The sequence below is a fragment of the Mya arenaria genome, chromosome 15 (assembly GCF_026914265.1).
Source record: "Mya arenaria isolate MELC-2E11 chromosome 15, ASM2691426v1".
NCBI lineage: Eukaryota > Metazoa > Mollusca > Bivalvia > Myida > Myidae > Mya > Mya arenaria.
Window position 1 is genome coordinate 28023888 of NC_069136.1, and position 25695 is coordinate 28049582.

General features: G+C 33.2%; 1 protein-coding gene across 1 annotated transcript in view; it reads left to right on the forward strand.

Moving 5' to 3' along the window:
* The first annotated feature begins 1570 nt into the window (after nt 1-1570).
* LOC128219797 (glypican-6-like) overlaps nt 1571-25695 on the forward strand; it is a 53157-nt gene continuing 29032 nt past the window's right edge. The window contains exons 1-2 of the mRNA XM_052927834.1: nt 1571-1940; nt 19373-19531. Coding sequence (XP_052783794.1) covers nt 1775-1940; nt 19373-19531 — 325 coding nt within the window. The 5' untranslated portion in view covers nt 1571-1774. The remainder of the gene's footprint in view (nt 1941-19372; nt 19532-25695) is intronic.

Consider the following 25695-nt stretch of genomic DNA (forward strand, 5'->3'; position numbering starts at 1 on the left):
TCAACAAATTATTTCGAATAACAAGAGCATATTTAATATACAAAGCTCGTTTAATTAATTCATTTCTATCATTTTATTTCAATCATCGTAGAAATTTGTATACAGAAGGGTGCATATAGTAACAACGTTTTAAATATTTCTTCCTAACATCGGAATAACATGGACATATGCATATAAAATGAAATTCATCTTCAATATCGTTAGTATTGCAAGTTAAACAGTACCGTTCCTCTCGAGGTATTCGGTTGACGAGACGGACAAAGTTTTATTGGCCAAAGATAAGACTGGCTGTATTCGTTTTGTGTGTTGTTAAACCAACCGAACGGTAGCAGATCTTCTGCCGCAGTCGTGTCTTATGTAGTATGTCGTAGTTAATGTTATGGTCATTGAAGATATTGTTGAAATAAAGGATCACTTTACTGGATTGCAAAGCAGCCACATTTTGCAAGAACATTGCACCTCATTCGACAGCTGTCGTTTTGTATGATGATAATCGTATTGTGCGCTTCTCTTTTCCGAAAGTAAAGTACTCTATACCGATCTGGGAATAAACTTGGATTGCCTGGAATGAAAAGCGTATAGAAAACCCGTACGACGCCGTACTGTACCGGAAGTACCGAACTTTTAAATCAAACACTGCTGAAGATCTTAAGCACATTAATGCTTATGAACAGATGCGGCAGACTGGCTGTTGCATGCGGTCTATGCCAGGCAGTGGTCGACTCGCGACCCTACCTGTAGTCGGACTTGAGTAAAGCAAACCCATTGGCCGTTTTGGTATGGCCGGTATGATCAGAAGGAAGGAATGTGACCTATGAAGACCAGGTACTGGCATATATGGAACATCTAGTCCAGCTGCAGTCGCTACAATGATGGAAAAATGAAAATGAAGCCTATTCTTTGCAGATTTATTAAACATCAAAGAAGCCCTTCCAAAGCTGTCCTGCGTAGAGCAATTTCAATCTATAAGGAGTATCCGTGCCCATACTACTGATTTCCAATACAAGATGAACAACTTTGATACAAGGTCATTGAATTCACAAGGGCTCTCATCGCGTGCCACTGTTATAACTCAAAGAAACACTACTCATGAGCAGTTCATTTCTTTTAATTTGAGTTATCTTTCTTAGTTGACATTATTTTTGTATAAGGGAGGTAATTACGATAATACAGTTTATAAAATTATATTTTTTATAATTTAATGAACGTGGTATGCCTTAAGTTTCTGATACGGTAAAATTTTATTAAGAATACTGCGAACCTCAAAGTCATAGTAACAAAACGGAAAATAATTGATATGAAAAAGATCCATTCATAACAGTTCTGTCGGTGTTTTAATAGCAACCAATCAAGAGCATTACACAAAGGAAGTTCCAGCTGTTACATTTTGCCCCCTAAAAATTAAAAAGTCGTAAAACAATATAAAAGGTGTTAATTTTCAAATACTTTCCAAATAGTAACAATATGTGATTAACAGTGACGCACAACTAAAAGAAACGAATGGCTAGCGGCATATTTAAATGATTTCCATAGTTCTGTTACACGCGGGAGGTAACGTGAACAGCTGACAATACACACATTCGGCAGTGCTTTGTGAGGTTGACGTAGGATATGCCGACAGACAATTTCGTTTATTGTTTTTTATGATTTTAACCCACTTACGTGAACAACATGTGAGAAATGGTGGAATTAAAAACTTTTCGTGATAACTTTTATTTTGGTTGATATTGGATGTGTTTTATAAGTTAAAGTTGAACCTAAAATAACAAATAAAATGGCTGGTCATCGAAGTTTGGTTACTCACTGCGTTAGTTTAGTTTTTCTAACATCTTTGTGGAATGTTGGTTTTACGCTGGATTTATCGTGCGTCGGTGTAAAGAAGGAATATAACGATAAAATGGGGTTAAGAGACGACACAGTTCCCATATCGGCCATCCCGGGTAAGATTATTGATTGTATAAATTGAAAATTGATTGCCAATTAAATTATAAATACATGTAAATTGAAAATATTGTATTTAAAAGTAGACGCGAATGTAACATGTTTTAAAAAACATCAATTCTAGACTCTTCAGGAGTTTAATTATTAGCTATGGAGAGTTTAAGAAGTTTGAAATACAACTTTTAGCACCAGATATTCAATTAGTAATTATGTAATTGTAAGAATATTAAATACTCACAATTCGTGATGTAATAATATACATGAAAATCAATTTATGGCTGATTGTATCTGCAAGTTTACAGTTTCTTTATTACGCTGAATGGTGCAACATCTTGTTTTACAATGTGCACTACACACAGCTGCATGTTAGGCGAACATGCACAACTTATGTGGCAAATAGATTGTCAACGGCTGTTGAAACTTTAAGTTACTTTTGTTGAACGATGGTCCATGGTATTGAAAATAAATATTCACTTACATTTAATTTACTTGGCATTTTATCAAATGTTTTGTTGACAGCCTGAAAAGACATGACTACAACTAACGTGACAAAGGTATATTTTCTTTGAACACCATGGTAGGTAACCTTGGATGACCCCCTCAAAGTCCAGGTGAAGTGAACTACAGAGTTAACTAGTATGACAGATAATTAACAACATATGTCACTATCCATATAACTGTTTACCATAATTACACTTTTGTCAGGTAATCATTTTAACAAATTATGGCACACAACAAAAAATTTCATGTATTTGTCCGCAGTTATATGTGCTTTTATATAATTGTTGTTGTTCTTTAACTGGTAAATTATCAGAATTGACTTTAAGTTTTTTGTTTTTTTACAAAATTCTTTTTTCAAAGGTAGGTCTTTCGGGGATAAGAAATTCTTTTTTGAAACATTTCAGCTGAAGTGGCTGATTTCGATATTAATGCCATTCTTTAATTTCGATCTTAATACCATACTTTAACTTAGTACTAGATTAGTTTTAAAACAACATGAATGGCAATCATTGTTCTTTTGTTTAGATATGTCAAAATTCCATTTATTAACTCTGAAGGGGTGCCATAACACCATTTGCTATTGTTAAGATGTGACAACGTCTGTCAATCAAATCAATTACTCTTGACCAGTGACACACCACATGTGTCCAAAATAACTGTTAGCCATTCAGGTAAATATTTCCTACTTCTTTTATCTGGATAATTAAATTGAAAAGTCTGACACCTTGTGACAAAGACTGTTAATAGGTTGATCACAGAGATATGATATAATTATATGGAAACAATCATTTTCCATTATGAGTGGGTCATAATTGAATGTGAAACAATTTATTGCAATTTTTAACATTGCACTTGTTATAACATCAAAATGGAATTTTTAAGATTTATTTACAAAAAGCCAGAAGGCCATGTGGACAAATAAATATACAATATAAAAATGTTTCAGCTGATTCAATAAATACATGTATATTACAAACAAAACAATCGAAATGAAACTGAATATCCAAATGTTTACCGGTATGCAGTCTTATATTTACATAACCAGGCATGAAGACTAGACGAAGTGCAAGCAATAAAAATATGTTTACTATGCAAGATGAAACTTTGTAAACAGTTCTACACTATTGTTCTACTTTTTCTTGAGCATTTGAGATATATATATATATACAATCGGTGTGTATGGAAACCCAAATGTTTTGAGGCAAAACAGCTGTTGTTTTCAACATTATCAATAAAATCAGAGAAATACCAGTCCAGATCATAAATGCATACATGAAATAGGATCAGTCTGCATTTCCAAAGTCAGTTCAACATGACCTGCAGACACATATTGTATTTAACAATTTCTGAAGCAGCTGTTATCAGTTAAATAATACTGTCCACTCTTGAGCAGGTTTTTTTTTCCAGAGTTTTTCATTATTAAACATTTCAACCCCATTTCATACATGTATTTGCCATTTGGTCATGTCTTATTCGTTCAGATAAATGAGTGAAATGCTTGAAATCTTATATCTTAATTTTTACTTTATTTAAAATGTTAACATGTGCTGGTATCATGCAATTTTACAAGATATGTATAGTTGTTTCTGATCCCCCCCCCCCCCCCATTTGGATTTTATATGACAAAAAATCTTTGTCAAAAATGAAATGGGGTCATTTAATATCAAGCGCCAGAAAAACCTTCGAAATAGTTTTTATATCTGAATGAAAAAGGACCAATAATCATTTAACGAAAAATTGTACTACTTAGTTCACTAAGTTCATGCTTTCAGCTTTAACAGTGGAACTTTAACACAGTACATGAACTTGCAGATGAATGATTATATGTTCTGTTTTTGATTACTTTTGCAGACTTGACTGAAAGTTTTTAGACCACAAAATGTTCTACTCCGGTTGCATTTTAAGTTAATGTGTTTTTGATGATGTTTTGCTGCATATGAAATATTTACGTAAAATTATTAAACTAGAAAACAAGATTGGATCGTGATTCCAACAATGTGGGTTCTTTGCACTTAGTGCTCTGTTGAAAAATAGGGATAATTTTGTTGTGGAAGATATCTGACTGCACCATTTAATCCAAGCTTGTGATAAAATATCTTCATCCAATTTATATGTTGATATCTTGGTCAATTGTATCTCTCTTTAGATGGTCGGATTGTTCTCATTTTGGAGGTTTTATTATCATTACTGAAATAGTACTAACATTTGAGCTACATTTGTATCTTGCACAGCACAATTTAAGTATTTAATCAGGATATTTGTCAGTAACTTCCACTTTCATGACACAATAGCTGTGAGCCTGTGTACTTTCAAGTGAAACCACTATCTGCCTTCCTGTCCCTTGTTTGCACAGCCATCCACTGACCTTTGATACTGACCACTGACCACAGCCAGCAAATAACACATAGTGTGTTACCATAGTAGCTGTAGTGGCCAAGAATCTAGGTCAAAGATGTAAACCAATTGGTCTTAATTTGGTAATTGATCCAGTGGGAATGGTTTACATCTGACATCCAAAATTAGAGTTTTGGATGAACAGGCTTAAAACCTTGCTCATGTACTATAAATCTTTGGAGCACTCAAATTTTGGTTAATCATGAGTTTGCATGAACAGCTCTTCATGTAAAAAATACAGCACTCACAATCCCAGAGATTAAAATTATAGACATGTGATGCTTTAGCGCAAGTGTATAATTTTAATCAAGAGGTTTGCAGGTGATGTAACTGTTTTATACTATATTTAATAGTGTTGTCAAAGGCAACATTCAATAAAAAGCATGTGGTATAAGTGAATTCATTGTAGCTTGTTAATTATCCCTACATCAGTTATAGAGGGGTTACACAAATTGTACTGGCTACCATTCAGATATATGGGAGTTCATGTTTAATCCAAAAAAAAATCAGCTGTATTACTTGTGTGTGAGTTCATGGGGAAACATTTTCCCTAATTTTGGAAAATAAACCATCCAATGTTACAAAATCTGTTAGCTTTTGTGCTTCATTGAACCAAATTTAGGGTGTATTGTGTTTCGTTTTTTGAGAACAAAGACATTTTCTTCAGATCTCAGCTTGATAATAGGCCATTGACTTGGTTAATTCCGAAATCTGATGGTGTTTTGTGTGTAGACTCTGAAAAGTTAGCAGAGTTTATGAATGAGAAATGAGTTGTTATAAATTATTGCAATTAGAATGTATAAGTGCTGGCTTAAAACTTGATTAAGTAGGAGAACATGACCTAATTTACTTTACTGTTTAAGTCATGTTGACACTTAAAAAAGGAACATGTTATCCAGATGAATTACATTCTGAGTGCAGTTTCACCTGCATTCAATACTTCATATTGTTCAAGGAGGAAATTCTCTTTCAATTTGCAAGTAACTAAACAAACTTGTATAAATAGGAAATAGAGAATAAACTGTCTGGAATCCATTGAGTCTGGCCTGCATGTGATTTTATTGAAGATGAGCACATGTTTGAAAAGAAACTGGAAACTGTTCCTCAGAGGCAGCTGTCTTTGTCTAGTGTGGATATAATCAAGATGGATGGAAGCGCTATTTGCTTTTACTCTATGTCAAATAGATAGTATTTGCTTTATTCGAAACCATCTCAAACTGTTTGCAGAACTACTTTATAACACTTGCAGTTCTAAGGTTTGTTTGACAAAATGAAAACAAATGTGAAAAGAGTTGATATACAAAAACTTGGACTGGTTTACATTTTTGCGTTGCATAACAAGTCTTTATCATTAATGTCTGTAAACTTGTCTGTTAATCCATGAAAATCAAATGAAATTGTCTTAGAATAATGGGAATAGAAAGTTCATGTTCAGATTCATACACATTAAACATTATAGTATGCCCAATCAATACCAGAAACCCTGGAACAAATATCAAGTGACTTTAGACTTGTTAAACTGCAAAATGTTGAAACACTTCGAAGCATTTATACTCGTATAATATATAGTATAACCAAAAGTGTACTTAACATTGTCTAAGATTTGTGAATTTGAATAAACATTTTGTGTTTGTTTCTAGCGTTAAAAGGTTTTGAATGTTTTCTCATCAAATTTTGCGGAAAATTCCTTAACATTTTGAACAATTCAGTATTGTTCTAAATTTTATCATGTGATGTTTTCTCATAGGATATTTCTTTTCCCAATCACTGGTATTTACCTCTGATACATCATTAACGATGGGAGGGTAGATTATGCCACAACCTGTTTTATTAGTCATTCTAGTATGGTTTAATATCATACTGCTTTAAGTCCTGGCTTCGGGGGGGAAACCAGAGATAGCTGGCTTAATTTATCTGTGAAACCACAGATACAGTGAAGTCTAGATATTGAAAGAAATAGTTATATTACATTTTATTTAGTCAACCAGTTGTGAAAACTGTGAAATGCCTTTCTATAGATGCAGATTACTGTAACATCCTTCAAAGTCTAGCTTGTTTCAATGAAAAGAAAACCATTTTTAAGGCTCGGTTTTGTTCATCATTTGACCATGATAAAGATCAGAATGGTAAGGTAAGATGCACAAAAGTTTCAATCCCATTCATAGTATTTCTGGTAGCTTTTGTCCAAACAATTAAATGGCTTTAATGGCTGCACATTCAATATTTGACATTTTCAGTTGTACATGTGTTTGAAATATAACACTTCGAAAAGACACAACCCCTAATTTAGACAAATATTGTAACAAAAAAAATAAAAAATTAGGCCACACAGTTGATAAACAGTGTTTTACGTTTTCTGACCAACATACAAAATAACTGAGACCCAAAATTTGCTCAGTTTCTCTGCATGGTTTACAAAGTCATTATTTATTTTTTTCAGTACAAAACTTAAGGGTCTTTATACTACATACAATAGCAAGTAAAAAACATCAACATAAAAAACAAAAACAGAGCTACTTGGCACACCTTAGAATGTCAACAAACTATTGATTCGTTGTGGCAATTAGTCAGTGCACATGGTTTGTCAGTTTTTAACCTCCAGGGAATTGTGGGTAAGCAGATATACCTTGCAATTGATAAAGAAGCACAAATGCTGTCAACATTTATCCAAAACTTCCTTTTGTTTGTATTCATTTGCTGTACTTCCTGTATAAATATGAGTTATATTTATTGGCCAAGCCAGGATTAATTTAGTATAAATCTGGATCGATATTAAAGTCAATAGAAATCTTAAAAAGCTAAATGTTTTACCTTTCTGTAGAGTCAATAATTCATCATTCAGACATTTTACTGATATTTGATAAGAAATTGAGCTGTTCATTCTAATGAAGTAATTAGGTCACACAGGTTCAAAACCAATTTATAATGATTCATGCATATCAGGAAATATAGGCTTTCCCAGCATGCACCAAAAAAGCATCAATTGACAAACATGACATTTATAATTTCTCCTATGGGAGTTATAACTCAAAACTGAGGGTTTGTTGAACTCAAACTCTGATTCACTAAGGGTCCAGCCAAGGGTCCAGCTGACATAAGGTGTGGTCACAGCTTTGTAGATGATATTTCATTAATCGGATAATTCCTTCATTCATGCATTGTCTTGTCTAGTCTGTCCACAAATTATGCACCAGTCAAATGTAACCACGCCCCCCCAGATCGGGGGTATTACCAGGGTTAGTGGGGCAAATAGGTCATGTTTTTACCTTTGAGGTGTCCCCGTTTTGTCTTCGCACCAACATAGTGGGGAATGATCCTTATTTAGGGTCCCTGGGGTGCGGGGGCATTTGGCAGGGATTTAACCAGCAGTTCGTCCCGGCGGGGCGGGGATTTAACCCAGACTTGGCCGGACCCTGGGGGGGGGGGGGTGGGGGAGGGGGCTTAAATTGACTGGTTCATTATTAAATAAGACTGATACTTTCTGAAGTTGTCTATTGGCCTTCTGAAAGGCCAGCTTTAAAACGTGTGATATATGACTGTCACCTTTCTCGACATATCCGAAGCTTCAAACATACCCATTGGGTCAAGTGTGAAAAGCGCCACTTTATTCAATACAAAAACTTGCGTGTGGTTATTGGGCTATCTTGTTGAGTAATTCTTATCGATGGCTATTAACCTTAATCCATACCCAGGGTTATCTTCCCTTAAATGCTATCTTGCCCCTGTGTAAGCAGGATGTTGAGTATTATCTCTATTTTTGACATTTTGTTTGTTTAGTGGGGAAAGTATGTTCATTTATCAGATATTTGGTGATTGCTTTCCACTTTATAAATTATTTATGTACACAGTGATAAATTTGAGAAACCTAATTAATATATAGAGTATTGTTTGTTGAAGGGATTACAAGTCTGTTTTTCTTCCATAAATGGTTTCAAATATGTTATTGTAAGTAAGTCTCATAGACTTTATGACAAAATTCTCGATTTTAATGAAATGAAAACAAACCATAATTCAAATCAGAGTATTTCTTCAATATTAATGTACATGAAATGCAATCTAAATATAATATAATTTATAGTAGTGTTTGACACAATCATATTGAAATTAGCTAATAATAAAAGTTAAGTCAAAATAGCCATTGGCTACTGACAGAAAACTGTACTGTATATATAAGATATCTGACAAATAAAAAAAAAAAAACTAACAAGTGGCCTGTAATTATTAAAATGGACAAAATACATCAATTTGAAATTTATCACTTAAAGTTAGGCTGTATAAATAAAGCTATAAAAGCCAAATTAGCACTTGCTGTGTTGTGGGTTTGTTTTATTATTTTAGTTGGGAGGGGGAGGGGGGGTGCTTTTAACAATTCTTTAGCTATAACCATGATTATGAAGTAATTTTTGACAGTCAGCTGTTTGTGAGGAATTTCTGCAATCTTAATTTATTATGTTTTACTTCTGTAGATTCCTATTACTTGATTTAAGCATAGGCCATTTGCTCTGATATAAATTATTTATTCTAGCTCAGGTATAAATAGCAGGTTTGTGTATTTTTGATGATGTAATAGCAGTTTGTGCCAGGGATTTCAGGAACATCCAGATGTCAGGCTGTAAAGATTTCTGGTTCTGTTTCCACATATTTTCTCTAAGACAAAGTTTTTCAGACTTCCTTACATTATGTTGTATAGTATGTCCCAAGCTCATGTCTGTATTAAAGGACCATCTTATGCTTAGGCTTGTCAATCATAGGGGCTGCAGGCTCAATCCCCTGTCTAGGCGATATTGAGTATATTTATGAGGCAGACTGGTATAGGATGGTGTAATCTGAATGTAATTTATCTCTTCAAACGAATGTAAACATGCAAAATCAGTAATCCAATTTCTATAGATTTTAAGATAATATTTCGTAATTTCGTTTGATATGGGTCTAAAATTTAGAAAAAAGTGTTTTGTCTGTGATCTGAATTCTGATAGTGTAATTGTAAGCTTGGCTGGTATTTGAACTCTGTAATCCCCTAGTCATATGCCCTATTCCATGTTTCTGCTAATAAAATAAATATATGAACTACTTGTTGTATTAACTTTACCTTTTGAAATATTTTTCTTTGGATTGTAAATCTGTAGGTTAAGTTAGACAGCTTGTCTGAAGTTTCTAAAGTGGTGTTGATACCTCGCCAATTACAAATGTTCTGACCAATTGCCCATTACAATGAAAAGTCTGATTTTCCAATCCAATTGACTTGTTAAGATTATTTCAATTCTAGTTTTAATTACGGCACAGATTAAACAAACTGTTAATCTTACTTTAAACATGAATTTTGATCTCCCCCTGTTCTGTGACAAAAGAAGTAACGGTCACTCCTGACCACTATGACCTGTATGCCGGTCAGTCTGTCTCACTGGTCATTTGTTCAATACATTGAGACCAGTCATGCTGACAGTTATGAAATGCTTATTTCCTAATCAATATTTACATGTTTAAATTGTTGATTCTGGCCAGAAATTGTTAAATTTTCATTTCCTTTTTAATATTTGCATATTTATTTAATCTATTAATATTTCCTGGTGATTATCGGTCATGGTTTACCTACCAAGTAGCAGTTTAAGTTCAGATGCAAAAATACCTTCTATTCTATTCTATGGTAATTGTATACATGTCATGTGCATGTATTTTCTCGGACCATTTAGTGGTTATAAAGTTATGTTGATTTTTTAAGGACACTTGCAAAGTACCTGCAAAATTGTATGGTTCATGAATGTTTGAGAAAGTTCATGAATTTTTCAAAAAAACCTATTTTGAAAGAAAAAAAATTCATGAACTACCTTATACATTTAATGGATGGTTTTATTGAGTTCATGAACTTTTATTATTAATTTTATGTCATTCAATATAGGAAGTTGACTTGGAACAGGTTGTGAAGTTATGACCAAAACTCTCAGTTCATGAACCTTCATCTTAAGGATTTTTTCTAGATCATCAATTATTGTTCAATGACTGTCACAAAGTAAATATTTTAAGGTGAACAGGAAAACTGATATACCGAATGACTAATGAAGCGAAAAGATAAAAAGTTAACATAAAAAATGAACACCATTCACTCCGTAAAATGCACAGGTGTGAGGTATCTTTTACCATAAGAGTTCATTTCACTTGATAACATAGGAAACTCTTCAAATTCTTGTGAAACAAAGCTGGTATCATTCCCCCAAATCAGACATCTCAGGTGTACTGTGGACAAAAATCCATTTCACTTTTTATCTTGATGAAATATTTGAAAGTATGATTAGTTTTGACATGGAATATTGTGCAACTTGTCATTTTCATAAAGAGTGCTATCCCCCCAGAAAGGAAAATTGAATATTTTCGAACAAAAAGGACAAAGTTTATCTGTTTCTGATTAAATTTTCAAAAACCATTGCCTTTGACATAGATCTGATAATAGATTTTAATCACTAAGTGTAGAGTTTCAAGTTTGTGCCATTACTCCTTACAGAAATTAAAATAAACTGTAATTTAAATGCCATGTTTGGCTAATTTTTGGACATTACAAGCATGTGGGTTTTTTACATGAAAGATTTTTATCAGTATTTTGGGTCGTCTTATTTGTTTGATGACAAGAAATCAGGAACAGTCCAAATTGTTGAGAGAAAGGAAAAAGGCTGTATCTGCATCTATATTTATTCTCACTTAGACCCATTTCGCTTTCATTGCAATATTTATGTTCATATTCAGAAACCATTAAAAATTTAAGCTGGACAATCTGGCAATGTTGAAATTCATTTTACAAGGATCCTTTGTTTGTCAATAAAAAATCATATGTCTTCGCACAATGTCAATTGTTTTTGTCTATCTGACAATGAAGTTTTACTTAAAATTCATTAATTTTTCTTCCTATTTTGTGGTTTCTTGAAGTCAAACAATTGGCTGGTTTTGTATCATTTCATTCTCAATCACAATTTTTACAGAGTTGAGTCATATCATTGTCCAAATGGAACCATCATTTAATTTGCATCATGTTAGAGAGATCTGATCTGAGTCACGATATAATTGTTTCCAAAGGATTCGTTTGACTTTAAAATAGCAAGAATACATTATTTTTTTGAAATGCATTGAATATCAATGAGTTCTTCATACAAAATTGCTTTGAATAACTTAATGAAACTCATCTTTATTCTTAAAGATAAAGTGCTGCAGCAAATTTAAAACAGAGGCATAATGCTGTCTTTGATGTATTTGAATTATGAAAGCTATTGTAATTTGAACCCATGTTTTTGTGCTGTGTGTATTAAAGCGCAGTTCTCATGATGTTCAGAAATCATATCTGAATGGATTCTGAGTCAGTTATGGAAGATGGATGGCCGTGTTGTCAGATTAATCAAGATAATCAGGGTTTAATTGAATGAGCAGTTTGCCTGCACTTTCTATATTAATTAACAACCATTATTTACGCTTTGGTCTTTTCTTTACTTGGAAATAGGGATTTCCATTTTTTATTGGCAAATAAAGATGAAAACAGAAATATTCAGGAAATTGGTTCTTAGAAATTGCTTTTGCATAAAATAATTGTCTGAAAAGAAAAAAAAACTTGTATTCAGATAAGTGTAATATTTCATGACATGATCGTAAAATCCTTGTTTATAAATCAAATAATTTTGTATTCAGTATGCATATTGCTTTTAAAAATAATCCTTGTTTACGTTTGTAAATAAATGTCATAAGATAAGCAGAACCACAGAGGGTGTGTTTTACCCACTTCCCTAAATGTATACCAAATTATATAACACCTTTGCTAACAATGTATGTCAATGTTTCAGTGTCTGCATTATGTAACCGCCTACCAAAGTATACTTCTTGAAAAATCTTAAATGTGACCGCATACCAGAAAGAGGGATCCCGGCCTAGCTCACCATTACTCACTGTGTAAACTCGCCAAAATTTTAAATTATACAGTAACTTTGTCAAAATGAACCAAACTTTATTAAAAATCTCGGCATTTAAAAGTTGCCCAATTGAGACCAAGGAATGCATTTCGTGAGAAGTTCATGGTGCTCTAAGTGCTTAAAATTTAATTGCTAGAACATGCACAGAAGCCAGTGCACAAAAACCATGTCTTGTGCTCTGGAGAAAATGCATTTTAATTCATCCATCACGGGCAAGGCGTCTTGTGGGCCTGTGCAGTTTTTTGTATGGTTTTATGTGTTAGCCATAAAGTTTTATAGGAATGAATTCTGAAGCCATTTCTAGCTTGTGGTTGCAGAAGTTCTGTAGCGTGTGTAACATTTTTGGAGATGATATTAACTTTCTTCATGTGCTGCATACTTTTCAGAAATTTCGTTTACCAAAATTTCCTTATACATATCAATTATTTTTACAATAACTGAGGAAACTTATCTACCAAACTTTTCAAGAATGAGTTTATTTATTGTCCAGCCATGAAAAAAAAAAATGGCAGACATTTTTTTCATCATATTAGGTTACCCCACCCACCATTAAAACACAGTAAATCATGGCACCCTTGAAAGCTTATCTATTCCCATGAGTATAAACGCCAGATAAGCGGGCACTTCCCTCCAGCATGGAATAGTTGCTTGTTCATTGTTCTGATACACTGTAATAAAAAAAATACCAGAAAACTTTGTATTACTTCACCAATTCTGACATGGGGTAATGAGACGCATGTACAATTTTCAAAAGCTTGAGGATCATTTGCTGTTGTGAGCATTAATTGTTTGATTAAAGAAAATGCTTGGCAGTTGGTCAGAAAAGATATAGCTTCTTGGGTGATGCTATACCATGTGTTAGCCAGGCAGATGCCCTGGAATTTGTAGTAATATTAATTTAATTAATGCTCTGAATGTTGAAAACTGCTGTCAGACAGCCATGTAACACATGTATGTAGGTCTATGGTAATTAATTTTGTCAATGTTTTGTCATTGTTGTTTATAATAAAATGCTGCTTTTATATTTAAGGACAGTGACTAGGGCATTATTGCTCTGAGTGAGGATGAACAACCCGATGTTATGTAACCACCCCTGTTGCTTGTTACTACCTTTTATACCCAGATTTATAACTACTCTATTGCACAACCAACATCTTGGTACATGAATCCAATGAAATTTGGGCTTCAAATAATGAATTGGCTGATATTAGAGTTCTGTGCGTCTACTATTCCAAGTGAAATTTATGTCTCATTCATAAAACAAATACCTTATTTCATCCAAAGATGTTGAATCAGGTTTATTTTATTGTATCTTAATAAAATAGAATATCTGATGTAGCACCCTATTGAATTGAGGTCATTTCGCAATTATGCGTCACATGAATTAAGTATTTTCTTGTCTGTCATTTAAGTATTTGAACGATTATTGTGAGCGCTCCATATATTTGATAATATTTTGGCGACTTCAATGGTTACCGAAGAATGGTATTCACGGCGAGAGATCATAATGTATTTTAGTAGAGATATGATTTAGCTTTTAAGGCTATGGTATGTTTACATTTTTTCATCTCCATATAAAGTTCTTTCAGAGGGGCTCATTTAATACGAATAGTTTTCTTTTCAAGTGCGTTTCACTGACGATATGAGGTCTTCTTATATCAATAGCCTTTGTGCCGATTAGCGATTTAAACTCTGTTTCAATAGTTTTAATTCAAAGTTTTGAAATTACTTTACATATTCAATGTCTGTCATTTTTAGATTATCCTTATAATAATGACACTTTTAACTTTTACGTTATTTTGAGTACTTTAAAGTTGTACATTTTTGTCAAGAAAAATCACCAAAAAAATACTTATTTTATTCCATTAAAGTTTATATGAGGCTGATGATTATTTTGATCTGATGGTGAATCAGTCACAGTGTTGAATACTATTATACTAACATTTAATGAAAGCAAAAACAATACATCAGTTTAAAAAGAGTGATGCTTAATTGTTTTTGAAAATAAAACCTCATGGTTATTTCCATGATTCTTTGAGGGTTGAAATTTGAACATGGGATAGAAAATTTGCATTTCAGTAAAAAGTGACCATATGCTGTTGGTCATTGTGGTCATATGAGCTGACCCCAGACCAGGGTAATATTTGTCATTACAGGATAGGTCACCATTTACCCAGGGCATTGTGGGCTTGTTAATGGCCTGTTTTATATTGTTAATGGCTTATAGGGTATGGCCGTGAGCAATTTGAGCAGAAGTTGAGGTCATATAAGCAGGACTGATTTAAGTGCCGAAATAAACAGCTTACTGTACAAATATAGTCCATTGCCACCCAAATGATAATTGCTGTTTTATTTGTATTTTATGTAACCAATTTTTATGGTATAAAATTTATATGGATTACTTTGAATTATGTTTAAATGTTTTATAATGTTAAGAATATTTATGGTGGATATGTAATTGTTGTATACTGTATGGAGCTTATAATATTATTTTTGAAAAAATCTTTTAGATGAGAGGCACACAAATCGCATGGATTATAATTTTTCATTTGAATATATATGTCATCGTTATCAATAAGCTGCAGGTGTTTTGATTGAAATTATGATAAAATTCAAATCTTATTGTCTCTTTAACAAGGTGACGTGATCGACTGCTTGCTTGAAAAACCAGTATTAATTAATTGCAGATAATTACTTTTTGTGTTAAGTTTTATTTAATAACCATTAAAACAACAGCCTCATTAGAAATTCATACAAATGATAATTGACCTCAATGGCTGCTTTCAACTCAAAAATATTCCACTGTTTGTCAAACTGTACCAGACAGTAAATTTCGAGAGGTGAAAGCGAAAAGGTTCTATCTTCTGCCTTGTTTCATGTCATTTAGAACCTTTACGCCTAGCTCCACCCCTGTTATCCAGTAAACAGACATGATGTCACAGTATTATGATTTTGCAGTACCATATATCAACTAACTTTGATATAAAAATCTTAACTATTTGATATGAATCAATCATTTGACACCAGTCTCCTCATTTACATAAATTTGCATAAATTACTAAATGATGCCTTTGGATGTAGCCTTATCATGGTTTATGTATAATTTTAAAGTTTCTTGACTGAGACAAGAATGCTTTTATCACTTTATTACATCATTTAATGACTTAAAGGCATACATTCATTATAATTTATAGTATAAATATATTCACCTGCATTTCAAAATACAAATCTGTAAATTGTGAAAAAGTGAACTTGTTGTCTGTTTTTTCTACATTGACAAAATCCTGAGACGCTTCAGGTACTTTTCTATTTTTTTGTAGAATGTTACAATTTATTATATACACTATTATATGATTTATGTTGAATGAATTTGTAGTGTGGAAATGACTAATCTGGGTCCAGTGTGTTAAATAACCCCAAGAGATCGTAGGTTTAATCCCCCCCCCCCCCCCCCCCCGTGACTAGGGGTACTTTCTCATGGCCTCTCAAAGATTTTAGACACAGTTCTCCTGAGGTTTCTGCCTAATTCTATAAGCTAACAGTTTACGGTCACAATCAAGCTAAAATAAATTAGTATAAACTAAATAACCTTACCTAGGTATATACGAATGATTTATAGAAACGTTAATTTTTATGCTAGAGATGGAACTTTTGGCCTTAATAACTTAATAATGTGGAATATATGATAAAAAATTATCAACAGTATACTGTATAGTTCAACTTTTTGCTATGATTAGTATGATAATAACCTGATAAAAAAACATCTTTCACTCTGGCTTTGGCTTGAAGTTTTGATTTATGAACAAGAAATGGCTTTTACGTATAATTATATAATTTGTATTTAGGAACGTTTTCATCTATTTAGAGCATTTTTTTATAACTGCTCTAATATTATTGAAATTAATCCTTTCCCAATAAAAACACTTTCTTGTGTTCAATAAAGCATTTTCTTATGACTAAAAAATGATAAGGTATATTTTATAACAAGTTTTTTTTAAGGTTTTTCGTCTCATTTATAAAGGTGCAAAATTGAATAAAAATTGTATAAAATAAACTGGAGTTTTGAAAAATGACTAACATAGTCTCCTTATTGGATCATTTTTACCGATGATAGAGTAGTTGGAGTGTACAAGTCAAATGGATTTTAAAGGGCACCCAGGGGCGATCGCCTTAATAAAGCGACGTTTCGCTCTGCTACAACAATTTCATCAGTAACTGACACGGCGTCACTGAATGGCGGCCTTAATGGTATATTGTTGGACTGGTTCTTGATCATTTACATTTTTCAGTGGTTGTATAATGTGTTAAATTGACCGTACAAGGCTTGATTTCAATGACCACTGAATGGACTTGTTGATACTTGCTGGTTTCACATTATTTGCTGGTTAAATGGAGATTCAAACTCTTGGCATTAAAATGGGGAAAAAACTGTGCATATTAACATGTTTGTTTTAAAGTTCCCTGATTCAAGAGCTCAGCAACACATGAATGTATCTCCTTCCATTTTAATATGGACTTACTTCGGTTTTGCATTTAAGCCCTCTCTGGGTATATATGACATTAAGTTGAAGTTCATTTGAGAAGCCCACTTACAAATTAGACATTAAACAAGCATTTTAAATGTCACTTGATGTCGCTCCAGCATTTATTCCCCATGTGAAAATTAGCTGTTTATTTTGCCTCCTGAAGGCCACATTAATTTATTGTCAACAAGATGATAGGCTTTTAAAATGGGAGACAGGAAACCTGATACAGTCTGTTGTCATCAAAAGATAGTAAGTACATGTAGGACTGTTAAAGTCATGTTGCTTTGTCAACAGTGGCAGACTAGTAATTATTACTTTAGGAGTTGGTAACCTCTGACTTTTCAAAAACCTATTATATAAGACTGTATGTACTTGGCCAATCTGTAAAGAGTCAAGTAGCACACATATTTTCAGTCAAACTATATCAAATAAGATCAAAATGAACAACATTGACTTAATATTCATTGATGATAAACTAAGGATATGATAATAGTTATAAAAGAATAAAAATGATTGTCAAATTATAAAGATGATTAGGCCTAAAAAAACAATACATTTGGTTCGGGTTACCCGACCCTACCTACGGAATAGGCGCCGACCCTAACGTTTTTATAGTCAGTTTGAAAAAAAAATTGAAAAACTAAAAAAAAAAAAAAAAAAATTTTTTTCTTTTTGCTTTTCAATATGTAGTTTAAAACCTTAATTGCTTATATAGAAGATAACTTTAACACCATTCTCCATTGATGAAAATGACATTCTTATATAAAGCCTAATAAAAAAATAAATATAAAAAAAATAAAAAGCCTACCTACCCTACCTATTTTTGAAAAGGATGTAACCCTAACCAAACAATTTTTTTTTTAGGCCTTAGATGGGCAGTCGATCAGCAAGAGAAATACAAGCCTTTCTTAGAAAAATCCTTGACCTTCAAATTATGACCTAGGTTGTAGAATATTTTCAGCAGGGGGGACAACCAAATTGTCAAGTCCTGTCTGTGAAGTTTTAAAGCTGCAATTCTGATTGAACTTGGTACTTTAATTTTTGAAGGAGGATATTGTGATTTCATTGGCTCAGAAAATGAAGGTTATTTTCTTAACCATTTCAGCATGTGATCACATACAATTCAAACATGTTTTATGTGGCATGTTTTCATCCCCATGTTGGTCAGTGACCGAACCTTTGTTGTGAACTAATTTAATTCTACTCACTGGTGAGGAGCATGTCTGTCATGTCTACCATGGTTTACGAGGGCTTTAATCCTTCTCCCTTGCTGTTTTATTGTCATTGTTGTTTTATTGATGTAAGGTATATATTCTTCAACTGAGACAAACAGTGTGCTTTTACAGTCGAAATTAACACCAGTCTGCACTTTAGCCATGCACTTGTAAGATAATTTAATATGCAGGAGTCTGCTCAAATTCTAGATTAAGCAAAGACTGCTATTTTTATGTCAAAAAGACTACATTAGAACTTGGCTTGTTCATCCAGTAGTCTAAAATATTTTGAAGACTGCTTTTATTTGGTGATTCAAACAGTAGTTGATGAATTTGTACAAATATTCAGATCTTGATCTTTTTCTATAATCTTCGCATTCATGATATAAATATTCATGAGCATTAACGGCTCATGAAACATTTATATTTGTCATTAGAGATTAAAATGTTAATGAACAGGTCAGGTGAAATCTTCATGAACACCCGTTGCCAAATTTTTATGTTCATTAACAGGTGCAAGATTATAATGTTCATGAGCAGGTGCAAGATGATATTGTTCATGAGCAGGTGCAAGATGATAATGTTCATGAGCAGGTGCAAAATAGTAATGTTCATGTGCAGGTGCAAGATTACAATGTTCATGAACAGGTGCAGCTGCTAAAAATGATGATAAACAGAGTCACATTGCTAAGGAAGACAAGTTGCAACCATTCAGTGTCTTTCGGTTATTGTTAGCATATACAATTATGTTTTTATTGAATATTTATTATTGTAAGATACCATTTAAACATTATATATATATGCTTCTAAAATATATATACATAAACTGTAATTCATCTCTTTATGTTTCCAGGAAACCATCTCCAGGTCTGTCCACAGGGCACAACATGCTGTACAGAAGATATGGAGAGCAAACTGATCTCCCTTAGTGGCAAGGAGTATGACACCGTCGTTGATGCCACTTTTAAAATTATCAAGTCTACTTTTGTATCAAGAACTAAAAAATTTGATGGTAAGTTTTGTTCTTATCTGAAGTGGAATTATTAAGTTTGTTGGATTTGTTGTACATGGACTGTTACTGGCTAATTAAATTTGTCATTGAAATGCAGGTAAATTGATTAAGTATGTTGTCATCGGCCTGAAATGATTCAGTCACATAGATGTGATGCGATGAACTATAAATGCACATTTGTAGTGTTTAAAAAGTACTGTTACTCTGCTGAAATATATTGTAGAATTATGTCCCTTTGCGAGGCTCACATTTTTAAAGTGACACTCTTATTCAAAATCAATACATACACATGTATAACAAACATCAATTTTAACTGATATATATTTAACTACTTACTAAATAATGCATTTATGGAAAATATTAATTTCTGATAACAAGATTGTAACCGTGTATTCAATAGCAGAAAACGCAAAAATATTAAATGATTGGTGAATGCTAAAAGATTTACTGTGGTCTACTATAGTCTCATAAGGTAGAAATACCGTGTTTTATGCTCATTTTTCAAATTAAACTTGGTATCCTTCATAAGAACCATTGTTTTCAACATTTATTCATCCTTTTAGGAATATTAAAACAATATTATTAATTGTGGTAAATCTTATCTGGGAGTAAGAGTGCATCTTTAATGGTTTTGCATGCTGCTGATTCTATCTTGAAGCTATATTTATAATTTCAATAAGAACTTTTAATAAATAGGAATGAATATAAAAACTTGGAAAATATATTTGATGATTTCCTTCAGAATTCTTTGGTATATAAAGAAACAAATCAGATAGTGTCTTTACCCAGGTAAAACAGATGCCAGATTAGGTTTACAAAGGTCTGTTTTTAACACCAAAATGGCAATCCCAAATATTGGAAGGCAATCGGTGGAGATCTTATTAATCATATAAATTCCAAGAAAACAGCTTTAAAGTGGGACCTTCAAGTGCAGTGCACTGCCTGGAATGCAATTTTGATTTATCAAATCAATAGTTATCATCCATTGGATATGTCTCAATCAAAGCTTCATTCCACTTAATAGAGTAGTTTTCATGTTCTGCTGAGATCCAATGGGCGCCATTTAAACAGCTTGACATGGTATGTGATGCAACATGACGTTTGGGTGCATCTAAGTCTGAGGTACCGTAGACATGTAAAAAAATGTTTAGTTATGAGTCAAGGTGCTGTCCAATAAAAATCAAAGCACATTAATCTGGAACCCTGAGTACCAAGTCTGTAGAATGAATGGTATTTGTATCTGTCTGGTGGATATCTTATAAGGCCCTTGTGACTAGCCAGACAATTGCTCACATTTTTTCCTGTCTGTTGATCATCATATTAATCCAAGAATCAAGAATCATAAAGAACATTTACTCATAAACACTCAAAATATTCATGTAAATATCTGTAGATCTCTGTCAAAAAAAATTGGAAATGCGTTTGTTATGAAAGATTTTTCGGGGATTTTTGCTATGAAAATTGATTGGCAGGATCTAGGAATATAACATACATTTTGGCACTGGAAGAAGATTCCCAGAGATAGGGATTGTTTACTCGAGTTTAAAGAGAAAAAAACATCCTAGTTGAAAGTACGAAAGAGGCATTTTCGATTTCATAGACATTGATGATTTATTGAATAATCTGTGATTGAAACATTCCATCTTTTTTCTGCTGGGAATTAAAAAAAAGAAAAAGGAAGGAGTGATTATCCCTTAATTAAATTATCTAAATTGTGTACTTGAGTTAAATGATTAAACTTCATTAATAGAGCTATTAAACCGACTTCAGTTAAAACTGATAGCAGATACTGTAATTTCACAAAGGTAGATTATGCCATGTAATGGCCATATTATTATGCACTGTTATATAATGGCCATGCTGTCTTCTATCATTAAGAATATATTTCATTTACAAAACACATACATCTAGCAAGGGCCAATAACTCGAGCTTGGATAATTAAAAATGAAAGAGAACTGGCATTCAGTTTCAGAGTTTTGTAGAATAACAGTCTGACCAAATATGTTGTAATATAGATATTTTCTGATGCCGTATTTACCTTTACTAATTTAAGTAAGAGATACATGTCTTATTTTGTCTTAATTCTCTGTCAGACTGTCTGGACATTTAATAGCATAACAGGGGGAAAACACATAATTTTGTACCTTTTTATTTGAAGCCCATATTTTCAGACCAAGTAATGTTGACTGAATCATTCCCTCAACTTTACTGGTAGAATTGATTCATTTCTGTCCCTGGGGCAGGACACATGTAATGATTCAATGTATATGCTTGACTGTAGAACTGAATGATCATAAAGAAGCCTGATTCTCAAATCTCAAGTCTTGAAATATTAATGTAACATGGAAAAAGCAACAAAAAACTTTCTTTCTTCTCCTATGTGCTCCGATCCTGTGAAATTTTGTATTGATCCTGATTTATTGTTGGAGACCAAATTAATAGCTTCATGCTGCAAAAACCTGTAGTAGCCACTAGCAAACAAGAAAGTTGCTGTCGATCGAAATTGATTGTGCAGGAAGACAGGAACTTTTTCACACAAATAATCACCATTGGGGCTTTACTAGGATTTTCATTACAGAATTATTGGCTGCATAAAACCATTTTCCAGAACAATTCTTGCAATAATGAACGATAACCCAATAGTTAAGATCTAAGACCTTGAGTCTGTCTTTCAATTAAATGGCTAGGTATTATCATAGCCTTGGTAGTAGTCAGCAAGGTCCCAGGAACAAAATTGGGTGCTGCTATATAAGGATTGCTTGAGTTACCCCCCCCCCCCCTTTATTGGGTAAATGGTAATCTCATTAAAGTATTGCTTGAGTTACCCCCCTTTATTGGGTAAATGGTAATCTCATTAAAGTATTGCTTGAGTTACCCCCCTTTATCGGGTAAATGGTAATCTGATTAAAGTATTGCTTGAGTTACCCCCCTTTTTGGGGTAAATGAAAAAATGATGAAAGTGTTGTTTGAGTTACCCCCCTTTATTGACAGAGATATGATTACTTTATTTCTAGAGTTACCTCCCTTTATTGACTGAGGTAAATAGAAATATGATTACTTTATTTCTAGAGTTAAACCCCTTTATTGACCGAGGTAAATGGAAAAATGATTTAAATACAATATTTCTTGAGTTATAAAATTCTTCATTATGCCCCTTTATTGACTAAAGTATATGGAAATCTGACTACATTTTCTAGGGTTAGACCCCTTTATTGACTATGGTAAACGGAAATCTGACTACATTTTCTAGGGTTAGACCTCTTTATTGACTAAGGTAGATGGAAATCTGACTACATTTTCAAGGGTTAGACCCCTCTATTGACTAAGGTAGACGGAAATCTGACTACATTTTCTAGGGTTAGACCCCTCTATTGACTAAGGTAGATGGAAATCTGACTACATTTTCTAGGGTTAGACCCCTCTATTGACTAAGGTAGACGGAAATCTGACTACATTTTCTAGGGTTAGACCCCTCTATTGACTAAGGTAGACGGAAATCTGACTACATTTTCAAGGGTTAGACCCCTCTATTGACTGAGGTAAATGGACAAACATTGGCAATTATATCTATCGTCTTGATTTTAACTCTTTAATTCTTAAAACTAGGATCATATTTCTGTCCAGGCTGCCAAAATTATAACTCTAATTGTGTGAAATGGAAAATACATGTTTAAAATGCTGTTCAAATTACTCCCATATTCGACCTAAGCATTTAACACCCCATCTAGAATTCATACAAACTGTCAGATGGCTGTTTGCAGATCTGCAAAAAAAGCAAAAGGAAGGAATGAATTAGGTGTTAATTGGCGGTTCTGACTTTTCCTCTGCCTAGAAAAACTATAAACCATCTGGAATGCATCAGTTTCAGGTAGAAAACTCACAGAATGTGGGCCAAACAAAATCTTACTGCTCGAAAGTTGTAAAAAACAAAAACAACAGTCAATGAAAATGAAGAGTATAAGGATCCATTAGCTTGTGGAAAGAAAGATTATAATAACTTTAGTGGTGAATATAGTTTATTGTCCAATGTTTATAAAAGGCAGTAATATTTCTCAAGTTTACCATTACATTTATTTCAGTAAATGATCTGTCAGCCATTATTGATTTTAAGAAGTTTAGGCATAGGCAGTTGATCAATAAACAGGGGCTGGCCTAGTAAGGGAGTAGTTGACAAAATATGATTAAGACCACTAAAAAAAACTAAAAGATTGCTAGTGTGTATACTTGCACGAAATAAATGGTAATTGTGTCGCAATCAAACCATTTATTTTTGTTAGCAATCTTCAACCATTGCATAATGCTGCTTTTAGGATTAGTTTACAGCCCTCCTTATAAACTCATTAAAAATATGAAAGGTATTCAACAAACTGTGCATTTATAGAAGTGTTATCTGATCATCGCTTGAACTAATGCAGTTATAGACCAAATACTTTCTCCTAATTTGGCAGTTACAGTGTGATAAACTAATTATCCTCTAATCGAATTAGACCAGAGTGCTTCAGCTCTCATGCTTATAAATAACAAAAAATAACAAATGTTGTGTAAATATTTGAGACAAGGTCTCCGATAACGCCAAGGGCTGTCTGCAAAACAAGTGCATTATCATGGAATGTGTATTTTCCTTTCAGTTTTTGCCCTTATTGTTTAATGAAAATGTCAGGCTAGTATGCCACTATCGAAGTTTCATGATAAATAATACATGCAAAAACATTGCCCAATGATTGTAATAGATGTTTGTAAGATTTGTCATTCTGCAAATTAGCAATTTTGGAACGGGTTTTATCATGACCAATATAAATAAACATTATATATGAAGAATTGAATCTTATATTATTTACATGTTATGAAATGTTAACAACAGTCACTAGCGGATCCAGGGGGGGGGGGGGCGCACCCGGCGCACGCCCCCCCCTAAAATTCCCGGAGCTTACATGTTCTTTGGTATGGAAACAATAAAATATACTATATTTTCCTATTTTTTCTTCGCTCGCTTCGCTCGCGTATCTTTATACAACATTGCCTTTTGAGATGTACTCGTACACAACACAGAGTGCACGCAATTTAAACGTTCCCGCCTTCCCTTACTGTAATAATTCGGCACTATATAACATGATCATGTTGATGCGCCGTAAAACCCATACAAACAAACACATCAGTCAATTAATTTCCTTTGGGTACATTTATACGACAACAAATATGGCTGCGCCGTCAAGTCCCAAACGCCCCAAGAAACAGAAGAACTATTATTATTAGAACTATAGGTATGCCCCTGGATCTGCTAGTGCAACCTTTAGAGTGATTAAAAGTTACGGCCCCCTAACCCAAAATCCTGGATCCGCCCCTGACAGTTAGATTATTGACACAGCTGATTCAGTGTGGGGCCTGCCTGGTGTTACCAGATCCAGAATGAGTTCAAAAAGCAAACAACTTAAGACATTGCAGTAGAATTTTAAAGGGACTCATGTTTTGTAAAATGCACTCTTGATTTTTATGATGAAATAAAATGTGGCAAATCATTCAAAGTGTTTGAACTAAGGTACTGATGGCTGGAACCCTTCAGCAAATGTTGATATATGCTCAAAAAATTTCTTTGATGTCAACCATTTTGAAAAAGCATAAGTAAGCGCTTTCAACAAAAGGCTTAAAGGTTAAATTATACCCTGAGCTTATGTAAGAGTGCTTGTGGGTGACCGGTTTTGTTGTCAGTTTTCTACTCTCTTTATTACTGTACCAGTGTTGTTTTTTTATACCTTAATTATTTTTTCTCCAATTTCAGTATCAAAGAGCAAAAAAAATATAATATTATTTTAGTGTTTTAAAATGCATAACTGTGAAAAACAATTAATATAAAAACATGAGCAAGTCCCTTTAAGCTACATGATGTTAAAATGAAATGTGTCAGGACAGATCAAATTATGATGGTTTAAAGATTCTGCTGGGATAATGCAATGCACTGTGGAGTATGGCCTGAGTTTATTGCAGGTAAATTGGACATGTTATCACAAAAGTTTATCCACTGTAAAACTAAAAAAATACGATAAACTCATCAGATTATAGTTGCCTAATTTGGCAAGGTTTTGTTGCGGTGAACTTTTGGGCAAAGTTGACAAGGCCATATATCCTGTTATCAACTGTTTATATATGACCTCTCTCCAAGATAAAC